Source organism: Podarcis filfolensis, assembly GCF_964270895.1.
Source record: "Podarcis filfolensis genome assembly, chromosome: 8".
NCBI classification, from domain to species: domain Eukaryota; kingdom Metazoa; phylum Chordata; class Lepidosauria; order Squamata; family Lacertidae; genus Podarcis; species Podarcis filfolensis.
The window spans coordinates 85,723,901-85,742,659 of record NC_139611.1 but is presented as its reverse complement, the minus strand read 5'-3'; the positions used below and the strand labels follow the sequence as shown (position 1 = coordinate 85,742,659).

Here is an 18,759-nt window from a genome sequence, read left to right as displayed (position 1 = left end):
TAATTAGAAGCTTGAATTTTGCTTTGATTTTATATTTCTATCCTACCTTTCCAGCAACAAATGTTGTGCTCATTGTGGCTCCCAATGATCACAAAAGCATTGAAAAAACAGCCAACGTTGCAATCACTGTGCCATCAAACACAATAACGTATAAATGCAGAAAACAGCAACCGATTCATTGAAATGATTTTTGCATTTCAATACAGTCTTAGTCATTCAGAAAACCATTCATCAAAATGATTAATACAGAGCTGAAGAAACCAGAGTTGAGCAGATGAGCTTTAACCATTTGTGCTAGTTAAATCTTCCAAAATGTAGAGGCAGCGATGCATAGTGGTTAGTGTCGGACAAGGACCTGGGAGACCAGGGTTCGAATTCCCCACTCCGAAGCTCACCTTGGGAGCCCAGTCCTTGCCTCTAAGACTAACCTACCTTGCGTGGTTGTGGGAATTAGATGAGGATGAGAAGGACCATGTTTGCTGCCTTGAGCTCCTTTGAGAAAAAGGGATGTAAACACAGTAAATTGATAAAATCCTACAGGACGAAATCCATAGTATTCTTGAGGAATGGAGAGAGAGGTTGGGGGTTATGGAGGCAGCCTGAGAGTGAAGGCCTCTACTGCCCCCTGCAGCTTTTAAAAAGTAACAACAAAGCAACAAGCATTTTAAAAAGGTAAAGGTAAAGGATCCCTGACAGTTAAGTCCAGTCGCAAACGACTCTGGGGTTGCGGCGCTCATCTCACTTTAATGGCCGAGGGAGCCGGCATTTGTCCGCAGACAGTTTTTCCAGGTCATGTGGCCAGCATGACTAAGCCGCTTCTGGCGAACCAGAGCAGCGCACGGAAACGCCGTTTACCTTCCCGCCGGAGCGGTACCTATTTATCTACTTGCACAGGTGTGCTTTCGAACTGCTAGGTTGGCAGGAGCAGGGACCCAGCAACGGGAGCTCACCCCGTCACAGAGATTCAAACCGCCAACCTTCCGATCGGCAAGCCCTCGGCTCTGTGGTTTAGACCACAGCGCCACCCATGTCCTATTAACAAGCATTTTACTGTATTTTAATTTTTAAAAGTTGAGCAATTTTTAAATTGAGAGATGCCTTCTAAGCAGAGTCAGGCCAAGCGACTTCTTTTTAAACCCAGTGCTTTGTGTTTTATTGCCTCCATTCTGTTTCAAGCCCTTTTCCTCTCCCTCTCTCACTCCCCGCATAAATGTACAGTGGTACCCCGGGTTACATACACTTCAGGTTACATACGCTTCAGGTTACAGGCTCCGCTAACCCAGAAATAGTGCTTTAGGTTAAGAACTTTGCTTCAGGATGAGAACAGAAATCGTGCTCCGGCGGCGCGGCAGTAGCAGGAGGCCCCATTAGCTAAAGTGGTGCTTCAGGTTAAGTACAGTTTCAGGTTAAGTACGGACCTCCGGAACGAATTAAGTACTTAACCCGAGGTACCACTGTACAGTGGTACCTTGATTCCCAAACTTAATCCGTTTCGGAAGTCCGTTCCAAAACCAAAGCGTTCCAAATCCAAGGCGCGCTTTCCCATAGAAAGTAATGCAAAACGGATTAATCCATTCCAGACTTTTCAAAACAACCCCTAAAACATCAAGTTAACATTCTAACGAGACCATTGATCCATAAAATGAAAGCAATAAACAATGTACTGTATTATAAAATAAATAAGACCGTATTGTAGATGATAAAAATTAAAATTAATTTTTTTTCTTACCTGCACTGATTTCTGCAGTCACACAATCAATCAATCAATCAATCAGGAACTGAACTGGGTTCCACACAGTCACAAAAACAAATTCAAAAAAGCTTCAAAAACAAAAACACAAAATAAATAGCAAAAACAAAAGCCCCAAACTTCATCAGTTCTGGAAGTCCATTTGACTTCTGAAATGTCCAGAAACCGAGGCACAGTTTCTGATTGGTGCAGGTGCCTCAGAGACAATAGCCAACAGTTGCATCAGATGTTCGGCTTCTGCAAAATGTTTGAAAACCAGAATATTTACTGGGTTTTCAGAGTTTGAGAACCAAGGCATTTGAGAACCAAGGTACCAATGTATACCCAAAGGGCCTTTTCACACATTCTATGAGGCACAAACTAGTTTTGCCCTTGAATGTGTGCTCAGCCAGGGGGGAGGGAGCTGTTTGCCGCCCTGGGATCAGAAGGACAGACATGTTGATGTGCATTGCCCGTTCCCCAACATCTGGTGCCCTCCAGATGTTGCCAACCACTCCTCCCTTTGGCCCTGACCTTCTGCCCGCTGCCTGAGGCTGCTGGGAATTGTCATCTAGAACAACTTTGTGGGTGGGGGGAGATTGTGACCCCCGCTTGGGCGCAACGGCCTGGTTGCAACAACTAGTGCCATCTCTGAAACCAGGAGGGGAGAAGCAAATAAATGCATTCTATCCTCCCTTCACCCCGAAAGAAAACCAGAGAACCTATGGGGCTGTAGCAAGGCTGGCAAGGTGGAATTCTGTTAACGTTCCTGCCCTCCCTCTCTTTGCCCCCCTCCCAACAGAGCGGCCGCAAATCGGTGAAGTCCGTGCTTTGGGTCTCGGTGGATGGCTTGAGAGTTGTGGACGACAAGACCAAGGTACGAAGTTGCTGCGGCTCAGAGCGCCTCCTCTGGATACGGACGGTTCTGGGTTCGAGTGATGCTCTTTGTGGCTTCCCGGGAGCTGCCTTCCGCTGGCCCCAGGGCTCCTTGCGCTCCTGCGTCAAACAGGTGACGTGAAGGAGCTTTTGCCTCGGGGAACAGCAGCCTCTGGGCGTGCGCAGAGAGCAGCTTGCGCTCGCACGATGCAAACTCTCCCTTCCGCAGTGTCACACCTGCCCTTTCCCTTTCCCCTCCCGCCAGGATCTGATCGTGGACCAGACAATTGAGAAGGTCTCCTTCTGCGCCCCAGACCGCAACTTCGACAAGGCCTTTTCCTACATCTGCCGGGACGGAACCACGCGTCGCTGGATCTGCCATTGCTTCCTGGCACTGAAGGATTCGGTGGGTGGCGCCAGGGGGGCACACAGACTTTGCAGACCCGTGCATATGGCGCTCTTAACCATAGCTGTCAACCGTCCCTTATTTGGCGGGAAACTCCCTTATCCCAGTGCCGTGTCCCGCTGCTGTCCCTTATTGATGATGTCCCTTAAATTTCCCGGGTTTCAAAGGAAGCAGCTCCTCTCCCTCCCTCCCTGCCGGCCAGGGAGGAGGGAGGCTCCAGCTGTGTTGCTTGGCTGTGTTGCTCACCCAATAAGGAGTCTCAGAACGACTGGGGGGTGGAGCTTGCATGCCTTGTGTCGATCAAATCGGCCGCGTCGCCTGGGGACTTGTCTTTGCTCAGCGCTTCCCAGCGGAGAGGTGACGGTGGTTTTCCTTGCTGCATCCCCTTTGCCGGGTTGCTGCACTGTGGGAACCACGGCTTGAGGCTTCGTTTGGCTGCTGGCTGGGCTTTCTGCCTTTGGCTCGGAGGGGCTCAGAAGTTTAACATACCTGTGCTTGGAAAAATCCCTTATTTTGGCTGCTGGTCCCTTATTTTCAAATCTGTAAGTTGACAGCTATGCTCTTAATGGTTTCTCATTTTATTGCATTGTTACCCCACCTTTTCCTCCACGCGGCTCGTGGTGTGGTTTGCTTTTGTCCTCGCTTCATTATGCATTTTGTGTTCTCACTTTGCATTTTTAGGTTGTGGTCCTTGGATGAAGGGCAGAATATAAACTTAATAAATGATAACAATAATAATCCTGGAATCATAGAATTGGAGATTTGGAAGGAACCCCAAGGGTTCTAATGCAGCTCCCTGCAGCAGCAGCAATAATAATAATAATAATAATAATAATAATAATAATAATAATATAATACATGGTTCTCTCCTTTCCTCATTTAATAATCCCCACAACAACCCTGTGAGGTAGGTCAGCCCAAGAGGCAGGGACCGGCCCCCAAGGTCACTCCCTGAGCTTCATGGTTGGGTGCAGGGATTCGAACCCAGGTCCCAGTCTGGCACTCTAACCACTGCACCACCGCTGCCACTCTCCCCCCAACCGGCACCATCAGAACCATAGATGCTGTTCTGGATGTCCTCCTGCAACGGGTGAAGCCTCAGGAATCACTTCACTGCCCCTTGGCACCCCCAAAGTACCTGCTGGCCCCCCAAGGGCAACCCTAGAGCTGTGCGGATGCTGTGGGGTCCCCTGTCCCCTGTGAGACCCCTCTTGTCATTGGGTGAAAAGGATCAGGTTTAAAGCCTTCGACGCAGAGAGTCGCCATCTCTCTCATCCCAACCTACCTCACAGGATTGTTGTAAGGAAGGGGGACAACTGTTCTTCAGCAAACGTCCCATAAATCTGCCTAGCCCTTTCTCAAAGCTGTCTTAAGTGAGTGGCTGCTGCTGCACCTTGTGGCAGGGAGTTCCGCAGGTTATCCACCGCCCAGCATTTGGTGTGGTACTTAGCTGCAGGGTGCAGGGGCCTGCCTTCCTCCTCCTCAGCCGGTGCAAGGGCCGCCCCCCCCCCGCCCCCTGGCCTTCCCTCTGGGCTGCTCTGACAGCCTCGTCCGCCTCTCCCCCCTCGCAGGGAGAGCGCTTGAGCCACGCCGTGGGATGTGCCTTTGCCGCTTGTCTGGAGCGCAAGCAGAAGCGGGAGAAGGAGTGTGGCGTCACGGCCTCCTTCGACGCCACCCGCACCAGCTTCGCCCGCGAGGGCTCCTTCCGCCTGCCGGGACCCCCTGCCTCAGCCAGCCGACCCTCGGGAGCAAGGCCCCCGCAGGACAGGAAGAAAGGTAAAACCCCGGACTTTGGGTGCTAAGAGCAGGCGACCAGGATCAGGCCCATTTGGTCCAGCATCATCTCAAATACCCCAAAGAACCGAGGAACCGAGATAGACTGTCACTGCAGCTGGAGGTTCCATAAGAGCATCGGAAGAGCCTGGCTTGCTGGATCAGGCCCATGTCCCATCAAATCCAGCCTCCTGCTCCTGCAGTGGCCAACCAGATGCCCATTATGAGAAACCTTGCAGGCAGGATTCGAACCCAAGGCCCTCTCCCCTCCTTTGGTTTCCAGCAATTGGCATTCAGAAGCATTTATTGCCTCAACTGCAGAAGCAGAGCAGAGCCCTCGATAGGCCTCTCCTCCTCCCTGACTTTGTCCAATCCTATTTCAAAGACATTCCTGTGGGAGGGAGTTCCGCAGTTTAACTCTGGGCGAAAAAGCCTTCTCTTTTATCTGCCCAACCTTCAGGTTCATAGCACAAGTTCCAGTCTTAGGAGATGTAGCGTTCCCAAAGCAAGGAAGGATTGGACTCTGATTAATAAAATACACACGAGACTTGACCAGCAAGACTCTGGGAGGAGCGCGTATAATAATAATCCTGTCCACCCCTCCACCCAGGTTGTTTTATTCACAAAAGAACTTTTTACACAGTGTTCATAAGAACACTGTGTAAACAGGCCTGCCTTCAGATGTCTTCAAAAAACCCAACGTGGGGACAAAGTTAAAGTTAAAACCACAAAGAGCTAATTTGAGCATGCATAATAAAGGTAAATAGACCCCTGACCATTAGGTCCAGTCGTGACCGACTCTGGGGTTGCGGCGCTCATCTCGCTTTACTGGACGAGGGAGCTGGTGTACAGCTTCCAGGTCATGTGGCCAGCATGACTAAGCCGCTTCTGGTGAATCATAGCAGTGTACGGAAACGCCGTTTACCTTCCTGCCGGAGCGGTACCTATTTATCTACTTGCGCTTTGATGTGCCTTCGAACTGCTAGGTTGGCAGGAGCAGGGACCAAGCAGCAGGTGCTCACCCCGTCGCGCGGATTCGAACCGCCGACCTTCTGATCGGCAAGTCCTAGGCTCTGTGGTTTAACCCACAGCGCCACCCGCATCTCTCAGAGTAAATAAAATAGGAATCAAGGAGGAATGCTTTTAGGAAACCCTGGAGGTCATAAACAGCAGTAAACAGGAGAGGAAGGATGGCAGTATTTACCATCTCCTTGTGAACTCTCTTCCTGGTCCTTAAGATCTTAAGATTAAACTACATAAAAGCGACCTTCTATCTTTATGACCCAGGATGCCTGATGAAGCAAATGGCCTGTGTATTTAGAATGCTTATACGTGACTGTCAGGCGTAGAGAAAGCAAATGGCAGAGGTGCAGAGGCTTGTGGGATTCTATCAGAAATTATTGTCAACGAATCAAACCCAGTCAGCGCCATGCTTTCATCGTGGACACAATGGCTTGCTCCATGTTTCATAATTCCTCATAGCAAACCCACCTGACCCCCACACTCTGGATATTTGCACCCCTACAAAGAAGAGAATAAAAAACTGTCTGCTTTCTCCTTTCCATACATAAGTCGTATAAAGGCGACCCCTTCCCCAAGACCCCAGAATGTGGGCACTTCAGAGGGGCGGGGGAAGGCGGTGGCAACCAGGGAAAGCGGTGCCAAGACTCCTTTGCAAGAGAAGAGCGAGGTCCTGGGTTCGGGTCCCCTCCACCCCAGGGACGACGCTAAATCTTTGCTTTCTCCCCCTTCAGCGGAAGCGGCGACGGTGCCTGTGCCCCCCTCCCCAGCTCCCGCCCAGCCAGGCAGCGCCTCCCCTCCGCAGGGGGCCACGTCGCCGGAGGAGAAGGCCGAGGTGGGGGGCGCCCATGCCATCCCACGCCGCCATGCGCCCCTGGAGCAGCTGGTGCGCCAGGGCTCCTTCCGGGGCTTCCCCACCCTCAGCCAGAAGAACTCTCCATTCAAGAGGCAACTCTCCTTGCGGCTAAACGAGCTGCCCTCCACCTTGCAGCGCAGGGGGGACGCAGGTGAGGAACGGGGGGGGGCAGAGGGAGGCGACGTGTGGAGGGGGGCCTCGAGAGACCCTTTGGGTGCATGGGTGTCATTCCATAGAGGTTTTCAAATGTGCTTCCTAAATGGAGCTTCCACATGCCATGGCAGTCTACCTTCTGATTACGCTGGTGGGATAAACCATGCCGGGGCGGGTATAAAACACTTGTTCTTATAATCATAATCATAATAATAATTAATAATACAGTGGTACCTCGGGTTATGTACTTAATTCGTTCTGAAACTGTTCTTAACCTGAAGCACCACTTTAGCTCATGGGGCCTACTGCTGCCGCCGCACGATTTCTGTTCTCATCCTGAAGCAAAGTTCTTAACCCGAGGTACTATTTCTGGGTTAGCGGAGTTTGTAACCTGAAGCGTATGTAACCCGAGGTACCACTGTAATAATAATAATAATAATAATAATAATAATAATAATAATAAATGTATTATTTGTACCCCATCCATCTGGCTCGATTTCCCCAGCCACTCTGGGCGGCTTCCAACAAAGATTAAAAATACATTAAAATGTCACACATTAAAAACTTCCCTGAACAGGGCTGCCTTCAGATATCTTCTAAAAGTCTGGTAGTTGTTCTTCTCTTTGACATCTGATGGGAGGGCATTCCACAGGGCGGGTGCCACTACCGAGAAGGCCCTCTGCCTGGTTCCCTGTAGCTTTGCTTCTCGCAGGGAGGAAACCACCAGAAGGCCCTCGGCTCTGGACCTCAGTGTCAGGGTAGAACGATGGGGGTGGAGACACTCCTTCAGGTATATCCAGGGCCGAGGCCATTTAGGTTTTTTTGTTTCATTCTTGGAAATCTTTTCTGTTTCATTTCACACCGTATATAAAGCAAGAGGGAACCGTTATAACGACAGGTGAAACTTAGCCGTACCCCTTTGTGATTCGGGGTAGATTACTTGCAAGATTCACGACAGATAAACATAATTTATTTATTTTTTGTATAAAAAAGAGAGATAAAATTAAAAGATGGGGGAAAACCAAACTATAAAATAGGCACGTAAACTGAGTACGGATGCTCAGAGGTTAAAATAATAGTCTAGTTCGTGAAAGACAAAAGCAAGAATAAATGTCTTCCGATGAAGAATATCAGTGCTATGGGGTCATTCAGTCTAGTTCCCAATTTGCCAGGCTTTTGAGAAGGATTGCCTTGGAAATGGTGCTTCCCTTGTATGTGTATAATAAGGGAAATGCAAATAATATAAAAAGAACCTGGAGGTTCTAGTGCCTGTCAAAATCTCAAAGAATGCGTAATTTTCTCTGTTCCAGAGCAAGTGGCCCTAAATGTCCAGCGTTTTCCATAGAGCTGCAATGACTATCTGAGCTGCCTGTGTCACACATAAGACCAGGGGTCAGCAAACTTTTTCAGCAGGGTGCCGGTCCACTGTCCCTCAGACCTTGTGGGGGCCTGGACTATATTTTGAAAAAAAAAATAATGAACGAATTCCTATGCCCCTCAAATAACCCAGAGATGCGTTTTAAATAAAAGGACACATTCTACTTATGTAAAAACATGCTGATTCCCAGACCGTCCCCGGGCCAGACTGAGAAGGCGATTGGGCCGTATCTGGCCCCTGGGCCTTAGTTTGCCTACCATGCATAAGACCAATTCTTTTGACAATAGGTAAAGGTAAAGGGACCCCTGACCATTAGGTCCAGTTGTGGCCGACTCTGGGATTGCGGCGCTCATCTCGCTCTATAGGCAGAGGGAGCTGGCGTACAGCTTCCGTGTCATGTGGCCAGCATGACTAAGCCGCTTCTGGCGAACCAGAGCAGCGCATGGAAAACGCCATTTACCTTCCCGCCGGAGTGGTACCTATTTATCTACTTGCACTTTGACGTGCTTTTGAACTGCTAGGTTGGCAGGAGCAGGGACCGAGCAACGGGAGCTCACCCCGTCGCGGGGATTCGAACCGCCAATCTTCTGATCGGCAAGCCCTAGGCTCAGTGGTTTAGACCACAGTGCCACCAGCATCCCATATTTTGACAATACATCTCCATTAATTAATGCAACAGCAAAAAAAATATTAATAATAATACTTAGCAGCATTTCTCATTTATTCTTGCTATCTTTCTGCTGGCAGGTGAAGTCCTTTTTATTCCGACAGGGATTTAGGAACTGCCTGTTTTTTTAAGGAAAGGGCGCTGAGATGTTTTTATCGCTCTCATAATCTGCATTTTTAACAGATAATTAAAATTTATATTGTTTTAATTCTGTTAGTTTTCAATTACTTTTTAATGGTGATCTATGTTTTTAGCTTTTTCTATCTTTCTATCCTGTAGGCTGTCTTGGCAAAATAAAAAGCGGGTATGAATTTGCTTTTTTTCTCTCACAAAATATATGCACCGTTAATGGTAGAAAAACAACCTCAGCACGGTTTAGAAAAAGCAATACAATTCTCAATTTGATTTTTTCCCCCTGACAGCCGTAATTAAAAACATGCAAAAAGTTAAGACTTAAAACATGCTTCAAACACCTAGGTAAGGCTTGTGGGGAGACTGAGGTCTGGGGGTTGTGTGTATTGTTTTGGGGATGCTAGTTGGGAAATGTGGGGCGCAAGCTGCTTTGGGGGGGGGCAGGCTTTTCTGAAATCCTTCCTCCCCTCTCTCCCGCCAGTCACTGAGCTCGACTCGACACCCAACGGCGACTCCGACAGCATCACTGCCCTCTGCAGCCAGATTGACTCCTCGCTCACCCAGCCGGCCGGGGAGGCCCCCAATGGCACCCCACTTAACGGCACCCCTGGACCCACGGCAGCCGCAATGCCCATGGAAGGGGGTAGCACAGGTATGTTGCCACCGCCCCTCCCCAGAAAGGCCTATGCCCCACAGATGATGATGATAATAATAATAAAATTTATTAGTTATACCCCGCCCATCTGGCTGGGCTTCCCCAGCCACTCTGGGCGGCTTCCAACAAAATATTAAAATACAGACATACCTCGAGTTGAATGTGCTTCGGGTTGAGCGCGTTCGAGTTGCGCTCCGTGGCAACCCGGAAGTAACAGAGCGCGTTACTTCTGGCTTTTGCTGCATGTGCAGACGCTCAAAATGACGTCACGCGCATGCGCAGTAACAGCGAAATGCGACACGCGCCGACGCATCTTGCGTTCCGTTCGGGATGCGAACGGGGCTCCGGAACGGATCCCGTTCGCATCCCGAGGTACCACTGTACCGTAATACATCAAACATTAAAAGCTTCCCTAAACGGGGCTGCCTTCAGATGTCTTCTAAAAGTCTGGTACTTCTTGTTCTCTTTGACATCTGGTGGGAGGGCGTTCCACAGGGCGGGTGCCACCACCGAGAAGGCCCTCTGCCTGGTTCCCTGTAACTTGGCTTCTCGCAGTGAGGGAACCGCCAGAAGGCCCTCGGCGCTGGATCTCAGTGTCCTGGTAAAACGACTGGGAGCTGCAAAACCAGACTGGGAGGTGCAAAACCTGGCTTGACTAGCAGCACAGGGTTTTAATACAGACCACAAGCCAACCGTGAGATGCAGCTGCAAAAAAGGTGAATGCTATTCCAGGCTGCATCCGCAGAAGTCAAGTGTCCTGATCAAGGGAAGTCATAGTCGTGCTCTCTTCTGCCTTGGTCAGACCGCATCTGGAATACTGTGTCCATTTCTGGGCACCACAATTTAAGGATATTGAGAAGCTGGAAGGTGTGCAGAGGGGAGTAACCAAGACGATCAAGGGCCTAGAAACTAAGCCTGATGAGGAACGGTTGAAGGAGCTGAGTATCTTTAGCCTGGAAAAGAGAAGATATGAAAGCCATCTTCAAATATCTCAAGGGCTGTCAAACAGAAGAGGGAACAAACTTGTTTTCTCCCACTTTGGCGAAGAGAAGGATGCTATCCTCTAGCTTCAAGTTGCAAGAAATATTGCAGATATTAATAGTTTGCAGCACGGATGCATAAAAACTGACTCCTTTTGAGATGTAACATTGCCCAGACCCAGCAATAGGCAAACTCTGTCCCTCCAGATGTTTGGGACTACAATTCCCATCATCCCTAGCTAACGGCGTGGCCAGGGATGATGGGAAATGTAGTCCCAAACATCTGGAGGGCCGGAGTTTGCCTATGCCTGGCCCAGACCCATACAGTTTGACTACTGTCATTCACTCTACGCGGGGCTACCCTTGAAGCTGTCCTGGAACTTCCGGGTTGGCGCCTCTGGACAATGGCGGAATTCCTCTGATTGGGAGGAATTCGCTGCATGGAAATTAGGGTCTGGCCACCACGGCGAAGGCGGGGACCCATAAAAATCACAGGCGGGAGAAGCCTGTGAATGTGGGATTCGGCTGGCACCTTTTGCGCCTCCCCTACTCGCGGGGAAACCCGGTTTCGGGGATCCGGAGCGACGTGGGGTGAGTGGCGCGGTGCTTTGAATCGACTGCTTTTTTTACGGAGTGAAGCCGCATTGCTGTTGCCGGAGAGCACTGACTTTTTCCTGTGGACAATTTGATCTTGAAACAACTACCCGTGAGTAGAACGGAAAATTGGATTTTTAAACGTATTAATTTGGCACCGAAACGGGGAGGTTTTAAACAGGAAGTCCGCCTCCCCCTTTTGTAAATAGACTGAAGCAAAGAGGCTGCAAGCTAAAGTCTCGGAAAGTCTTTTGTAAAGAATTAAACCTCCATCGGCTAAAATCGTTAACCCCCCCCTTGGAAGCAGGAGAAGAGGGGGGAAATTTTAGATCGCCTAAGCCTGCAGGAGAGAGAGTGAAGAAAGATAAATTACCACTGTTTTGAACCTGGAAATGGGCTGCCAGTAAGATTGACGTTTTGGGAAAGTTCATTGACTGTGAATAAAACGTATGTTGACAGATAGTTAAACAAGAGAAATATATTGTTTCCATTGTTTCCTTCTGCGCTTAAAAAGGAGCAAAAGTAACTGAAAATTGAAACTAATTTTGTTGCTGGATCTGCGTTTAAAAGGACTGATACAAATAGAAATTGTTTCCTCTAGAGGGAGCCTTTGAAACTGTTACAGGAGTGGAGCTGGGGAATTTTCCAGCTGCAGAGATAAAAGACCGTGAGAATCAGGAATTGACCTTGGACTGGTAAGAATGTCGACAGAAGAAGCCTTAGTGATTGCATTTTGCAAGATAAGTGCTTCATTGGAACAGCTTCATAAGAAGACGGATGTGATGACTATTAAAATTGATAATCTGGGACAAAAAGTGACTGATTTGGGACAAAAAGTGAACATCTATACAGAAACTACTCAGGAATCGATTCAGGAATCTACTTTGACATGGCAAGTTGTGGAGAAGGCGAGGGAGAAAGTTGTTGTTGAACCTCAAGTAATACAAGTAGAGAGAGCCCCAGCCTTACAGAGGCAATTTGATGAATATAAGTTGTTGCCTTCTATGACTGAATTTAGAGAAAGTCAGATTTTGAGGATTGGAGCCCCGCTTGGATTGGAGAAGGAAAGTTGGACAGATCCCCTTATGCAGGGATGTTCTGGCTTTTGGGACCTGCATTTGGGTCAGGAGGAGATTGGAGTTGTGGGGGCCTTCAGTTTTGGAGGGATTTTGAAACACGTCCTGAAATATCTTTTGGACTTTAGTTTTGACTACGGAGAATGGGCTGACCTGTCGAGAAGGAATAAAGACATTGTTAGGTCGGAGCTTCCCCGAGATCTACTCCTCAGCGCCAAAGGAAGGAAATTAAAAACAAGATCAGCAGAAGATAAAGTAAAGTGTATGTATAAATATGAAGAAGGTCTGCAGAAGGGACATGGAAAAGAGTTAAGAGCCTCGGACAGAAGATCACCAGGTTGATGGACCATATGGAATTGATAGAAGGGACTGGCAGAATCCGAGACCAGGGAGAAGAGACGGTGGAAGAAGATTGGAAAAAAGTTTAAAATTTATTTATAGAAATATTGTAAAATTAATGAGTGTTAGAAAAATGTTGGAATGAAATTACATGGCTTTAGTAGAAATGTTATAAGAAGTTAAGTACAAATAAGTTTTTATGGTATTAATGGTAAGATAAGGTTAAAATAAATTAAGATAATTATATGACAGAAAACAGAGAAAGATGGAAAGGATTTGCTGAAATAATTAATAACTAGAATACAAAAAAGGGAGGTGTGAGGAGGTCGATGAAACAAGTAAATGAAAGACAAAGATATGGAAATATTGGATGTGTTTTTAATTGTTTTTGCTTTTGTTTTTGTTTTGATGTATTGTTTTTTGTTTTTTTATGTATTGTAATGTATTGATTTGTTTTGTTTAATTTTTCTCCTTTTTTCTTCTTTCTGTAATCTTTAAACTTTTAATAAATATTTTTTTTTAAAAAAAAAGAAGCTGTCCCAGAAACTCCAGCGGGTGCAGAATGCTGCAGCGAGGCTCCTCACGGGGTCTCTGCCATGAGAGCATATTTCACCCAGTGCTTTCCCAGCTGCATTGGCTCCTGGTGGAGTACAGGGTCAGGTTCAAGGTGCTGGTCTTGACCTTTAAAGCCCTTCACGGCCTAGGACCCTCGTACCTAGGGGACTGCCTCTCCTGGTATGCCCCACGGAGAGCCTCAAGGTCCATAAACAGCAACACCCTAGAGGTCCTGGGCCCTAAAGAAGTCAGATTAGCTGCAACCAGAGCCAGGGCCTTCTCAACACTGGCTCCGGCCTGGTGGAACGCTCTGCCTCATGAGACCAGGGCCCTGCAGGATCTGATTTCTTTCCGCAGGGCCTGCAAGACAGAGTTGTTCCGCCTGGCCTTAAGGTCCTCCGTGGGGCATACTGGGAGAGGCGGTCCCGTAGGTACGAGGGTCCTAGGCCATGAAGGGCTTTAAAGGTCAAAACCAGCACATCTGGAGATTCTTGCCTGGCAGGGGGTTGGACTAGATGACCCCTAGGCACCCACCCAGCCCTACGACTCCTCCTCTCCCGTCCTCCTCGACTGAGCTGCTTTTCTCTTCTCCCTCTTGCCCTCTGCAGGTCCCTCTGCCGGAGCCCCTGTCACCCCCCCGTTCCAGCCGGGCCACAAGCGGACGCCCTCAGAAGCTGAGCGCTGGCTACAGGAAGTGGCCAAGGCCGCGAAGGCCCAACAACAGCAGCAGCAGCAGGTGCCCATGGCGCTGCCCGCCTTCCCCCTGAGCTACGACGTGGGCCCCCCGCCCCTGGGCATGTTTGTGCCGCCCCCTCCTCAAATGCCGCCGGCTTTCCTCCCTATGGGCATGCAATACCCCCCGGGGATGCCCTACGCTGCTGCCGCTGCCGCGCCCAGCTTGCCCGTGGTGGGCATCACCCCCTCCCAGATGGTGGCCAACGCCTTCTGCTCTGCCACGCAGGCGCCCGCCGCAAACTTGGGGGCCAAGGCCAGCCCCTTCCCGCAGAACCTGCTGGGCCCGGCCCGGCCCAGGCCCAACGGCGGCTCCTGGCCCCCCGAGCAGAGCCTGCCACCGCCCCCCGCCCCCCGCCAGGACCCCCCCACAGACCCCTTTGAAGCACAGTGGGCGGCGCTGGAGTCCCGGGCTCCTTCCGCCACCCCGAACCCCTTCTCGGGCGACCAGCAGAAAACCTTCGAGATCGAGCTGTGACCGCCACGTTTCCGCAACTTGGACTGCCGGGGGCCGCCCTGCTCTCCTTTCCGGCCCCCTCCCCGCCACAGAGTCCCGCCTGCAGGTTGTCAACGTTCTCGGACTCCATTTCCCATCAGCCCCGGGGGCTGGCATCCGCCAACGGCCCGGGGGTTTGGGGAGCTTTTTGTTGTTTCTGGTGGGGTGTCCCTCCTTGTCTGGTTGGGGGGCTCAGTTTATTTCACTCTTCCTCCCCAGAGGAAACGAAAGAGGGGGCCGAGGTGCGGGTGCAGGGGGGCCCCTTCTCTTGCCATAACGTCCAGAGTTTCTGCCCCTGGGCATTTGGGGCGACGGTGAATCCAGCTGGCCTGGCGCTGCCTCGTTTTGTGCTTCCTTTTCTTCCCTTCGTTTGGTTGAGCAGCCCAAAGACTCTCTTCCCTGGCTTCTCCCGACCCGGCTGCCTTCTGCAGAGCCCCCCTACATAACCCATTCCTCAGGCAGCACCTTTCAAGCGACAGAGTCATTCTTTGGAGGGCTCAAATCCCTGCAGCGGGGAGTTCCCCAGCTCCCTGATCACATGAAACCTCTCTCCACGCAGCCCGGTGGTAGCAAATGCCCTGAAGCAGAAGCCTGAGACACCGTGCAAGTGGCAGAGTCATGACCCATATTGGGCGGTGCTCAGGTGGGAGTCAAGACCCCTTAAGGCCCTCCAGTGGCTGGAGTGGGGAAGGGGAACCCTTACTGCTTAGTAGGCTTCTGTGCATTGTTGGGGGGGGGCGGCGATCTCACCTGGCACAATGTTCAGAGCGGATCGTGCCCAAGCAAACGGTTTTAACTCACTTTCGTCTGGTGGAAACTTCCGGTGTTTTTAAATAACATTCCCAGCTACGAATGGCACTTGGATTACAGGGAATCTGTGGGGAGAGGCGACGGACACCCCACATCGAAGCTGCTGGTTTTAGAAAAATCTGCCCGATCGACAATGGCGTGGATAAAATTGGTGGGGTGGGCTTGTGGGTTTCCTACCTTCCTTCCGCCCCCGCCCCCCTTAATAATTTGATCTCTGCTGTATTTTTATTTTTATTTTTGGAACGGGGGAAGGAAAAAAGCCCCTAGGATGTAAAATTATATTGAATTCAGCAAGGGAACTGTGTTCATTTTTTATTTTGTTTTTAACCGTGCCTCAAAGTCAAATTCCAGTAATGGAACTGAACAATTTTAAAATGTGGTTGCAGCAAAAAAACCACAAAAAACAACACACACACCCAGTGGTTGTGCTGCAGAAAAAGTGTGAATGTTAGGAGAGGGAGGGGGGATTTTGGTTCTGCAGCTGCAGGGAGTGCCGGACATGGGGGGGGGAGTACAATGGAGCTGGACTAACCCGCCCCCCCAGGAAAACCAGATGTTGGACTGCAGGTTCAGTTTAAGAAGAATCCAGCCACACTTCTGCTGTTTGGGGGTCTGTGGCAACCCCCCTCCCAAGGCTGCGATGGAGCTGATGAGCCTGGTACCATTTGCACCGGGGGGGGCCACACATCACGCTTGATGCCCCCCCCAACTGAGTAGCCATTCCTTCCTCTGCCCCCTCCCACCTAGAGAGCACCTGGGTCACATACAGGGGGGTAGGGCTGGGGGTGGAAGGGGGCTCTGGTTCTCCTGCCCCCCCAAACTGCCTGGACACAGAAAATCCCTTCCCCTCCCCCCCCCCCCGCTTTCTATTTTCTATCTTATTTCCAAATGTTTTGTATCTAAGAATTCCACATATTTGTATTATATAATAAATGACAAAATAAAGCCAGTAATATAATAGCCCAATTCTGAGCCTTGTATGTTTATGTGGCATAAAAGAAAAGCAGAGACATCACCTTGCCAGCAAAGGTCCGCATAGTAAAAGCTATGGTTTTCCCAGTAGTGATGTATGGAAGCGAGAGCTGGACCATCAAGAAGGCTGATCGCCGAAGAATTGATGCTTTTGAATTCTGGTGCTGGAGGAGACTCTTGAGAGTCCCATGGACTGCAAGAAGATCAAACGCATCCATTCTGAAGGAAATCAGCCCTGAGTGCTCACTGGAAGGACAGATCGTGAAGCTGAGGCTCCAATACTTTGGCCACCTCACGAGAAGAGAAGACTCCCTGGAAAAGACCCTGATGTTGGGAAACACGGAGGGCACAAGGAGAAGGGGACGGCAGAGGATGAGATGGTGGGACAGTGTTCTGGAAGCTACCAGCATGAGTTTGACCAAACTGCGGGAGGCAGTGGAAGACAGGAGTGCCTGGCGTGCTCTGGTCCAGGGGGTCACAAAGAGGCGGACACGACTAAATGACTAAACAACAACAATATTTATGTGGAGGGGTTTGTTGTTGTTTTTTGTCGTCGTTGTTCCCCGAGCAGCAGAAGGAACTTTGCGGGGAGGGGGCTGGCTGGGCGTTTTGTAGTATTAATGCTGTTTTTTTCCATTTCCAAAATAAGGAACTCCTAGGTGAGCTTGTAATTTTTTGCTTTTCAAAAAGCTTCCGGGCATTTTGGAGGAGGAGAGCAGCTGGACACACACACAGTTGCACAAACACACCTCTGCCTGCTTTTCGTTTTTATTCTGCAGCATGAAATGGGTAATGAGTCACAACAGTTCCCACAAAAAATCACGAGAGCCTTTTAAAAGCCACGACGGAAGGGGCAGATGAGTTTCTCATCTCCTGCGTTTGGGATCCTGTGTACGTTTCTGGCCACTTCTCTGCCAAAAAAAAAGGTTCTTGCAGGAGTTGGGAAAAGTTCAGAAAACGGCAAATGTTCTGGCACGACTCCCCGGGAGGAAAGGTTGCAGCGTTTGGGACTTTTTGGAGATAAGGCGAGTGAGGCGACGGGGCAGAAGTATATAAAATTATGCCTGGAATGGGAAAAGTAGAGAAAAGGTTTTTCCCTCTCTCTCTCAAAGCATCTGTACTCCTGAGCAAGCAATGGAACTGAAGGCTGGAAGATTCGGGAAAGAAGGAAGAAAGTCATTCACGAAGCCGATAGTTAAACGGTGGAACTCCCTCCCACAAGAGTCCCAATAACTAGGATGGCTTTGAAAGAGGATTGGGCAAATTCATGGAGGGCTTGGGGTGGCTACTGGCCAGGATGTCTGGGGGCAGCCATGCTTCTGAATCCCAGTTGAAGGGGGCGTCAGGAAGGCCAAATGTTTTCCTGCTCTCACCCTCCCCTCGGGTTTCCAATAGTGGACATCGGGCTGGACACTGGGAGAAGAGGATGCTGGCCTGATCCTGCAGACACTTCTTAGGTTCTTAAGCACAAAGTTCCTTGGAAGGAAGAAGGTCGCTTATTGGTTTATTTTACAAAACGTTTATACTGCTTGGTTGTAAGGGAAAACCTCAAAGCGGTTTGCAAAAAGATAAAATATTAAAATCAATTTTTGAAAATTCAGAACATACAAAAGCAAAAATACTAAAATGAGTTAAAGTGGCCTCAACCTTCATAAGCATCTGGGGCTCCAGAGGTCAGCAAACTTTTTCAGCAGGGGGCCGGTCCACTGTCCCTCAGACCTTGTGGGGGGCCGGACTATTTTTTTGGGGGGGAAACGAATTCCTTTGCCCCACAAATAACCCAGAGATGCATTTTAAATAAAAGGACACATTCTGCTCATGTAAAAACATGCGGATTCCTGGACCATTCGTGGGCCGGGTTTAGAAGGCGATTGGGCCGGATCCAGCCCCCGGGCCTTAGGTTGTCTACCCACTAGGGGGACGGAAAGCTAGCTCTAGAACTCCTTTTCCCTTTTTATTTATTGAGTTTTACATTGCAATTTTTAGATTTAAACATCAACATCATCATTTAGGAATTTCTGAATCCTTTGACTCTCCTCCATGGTTACCATTATCCATCTTTTTTCAACTGCTTCATTTATTTTCTCTATTTTTCTTAAACAATCCATTTTACCTTAATTTTTAGTACATTACAAGCGTCACTCAAATCCTGCCAAAGTTTTTAGTTGTTTACAGTGTTCTCTTTAATACATTGTAAATTTCCCCCGTTCCTTCTTAAAGGAGTTCTCTTCGTGCTTTCTGATTTTCCCGATCATTTTTGCCATTTCGGCGTAGTCCATCATCTTCATCAACCATTCGTCTCTGGTTGGGACTTTATCGTCTTTCCATCTCTGGGCCAGTAATATCCAGGCTGCTGTCATTGCATAAAATAAATAGTATTTTCTGCTCCTTGGGTATCTCCGCACTTAAAATTCCTAATAAAAAAGCCTCTGGTCTAGAACTCCTTTTCCATGCCAGCTTGCCTCTGAGGATATGCAGAGTGCCGATAGGCAGAGCCAGGCAACCCTGGACGTCTCTCTTCAAGGCTTTTAGGTTTCCTCTTCAGTGGTGACGATGACCC

General features: G+C 49.3%; 1 protein-coding gene across 1 annotated transcript in view; it reads left to right on the top strand.

Annotated features, from left to right (window-relative positions):
* The window catches only part of NUMBL (NUMB like endocytic adaptor protein), a 37,063-nt gene extending 20,874 nt beyond the window's left edge, over positions 1-16,189 (top strand). Inside the window, exons 4-9 of the mRNA XM_083627565.1 lie at positions 2,532-2,606; positions 2,871-3,011; positions 4,583-4,787; positions 6,539-6,811; positions 9,472-9,642; positions 13,798-16,189. Of these exons, the coding sequence (XP_083483691.1) occupies positions 2,532-2,606; positions 2,871-3,011; positions 4,583-4,787; positions 6,539-6,811; positions 9,472-9,642; positions 13,798-14,399 (1,467 nt within the window). The 3' untranslated portion in view covers positions 14,400-16,189. The remainder of the gene's footprint in view (positions 1-2,531; positions 2,607-2,870; positions 3,012-4,582; positions 4,788-6,538; positions 6,812-9,471; positions 9,643-13,797) is intronic.
* Positions 16,190-18,759: the final 2,570 nt, after the last annotated feature.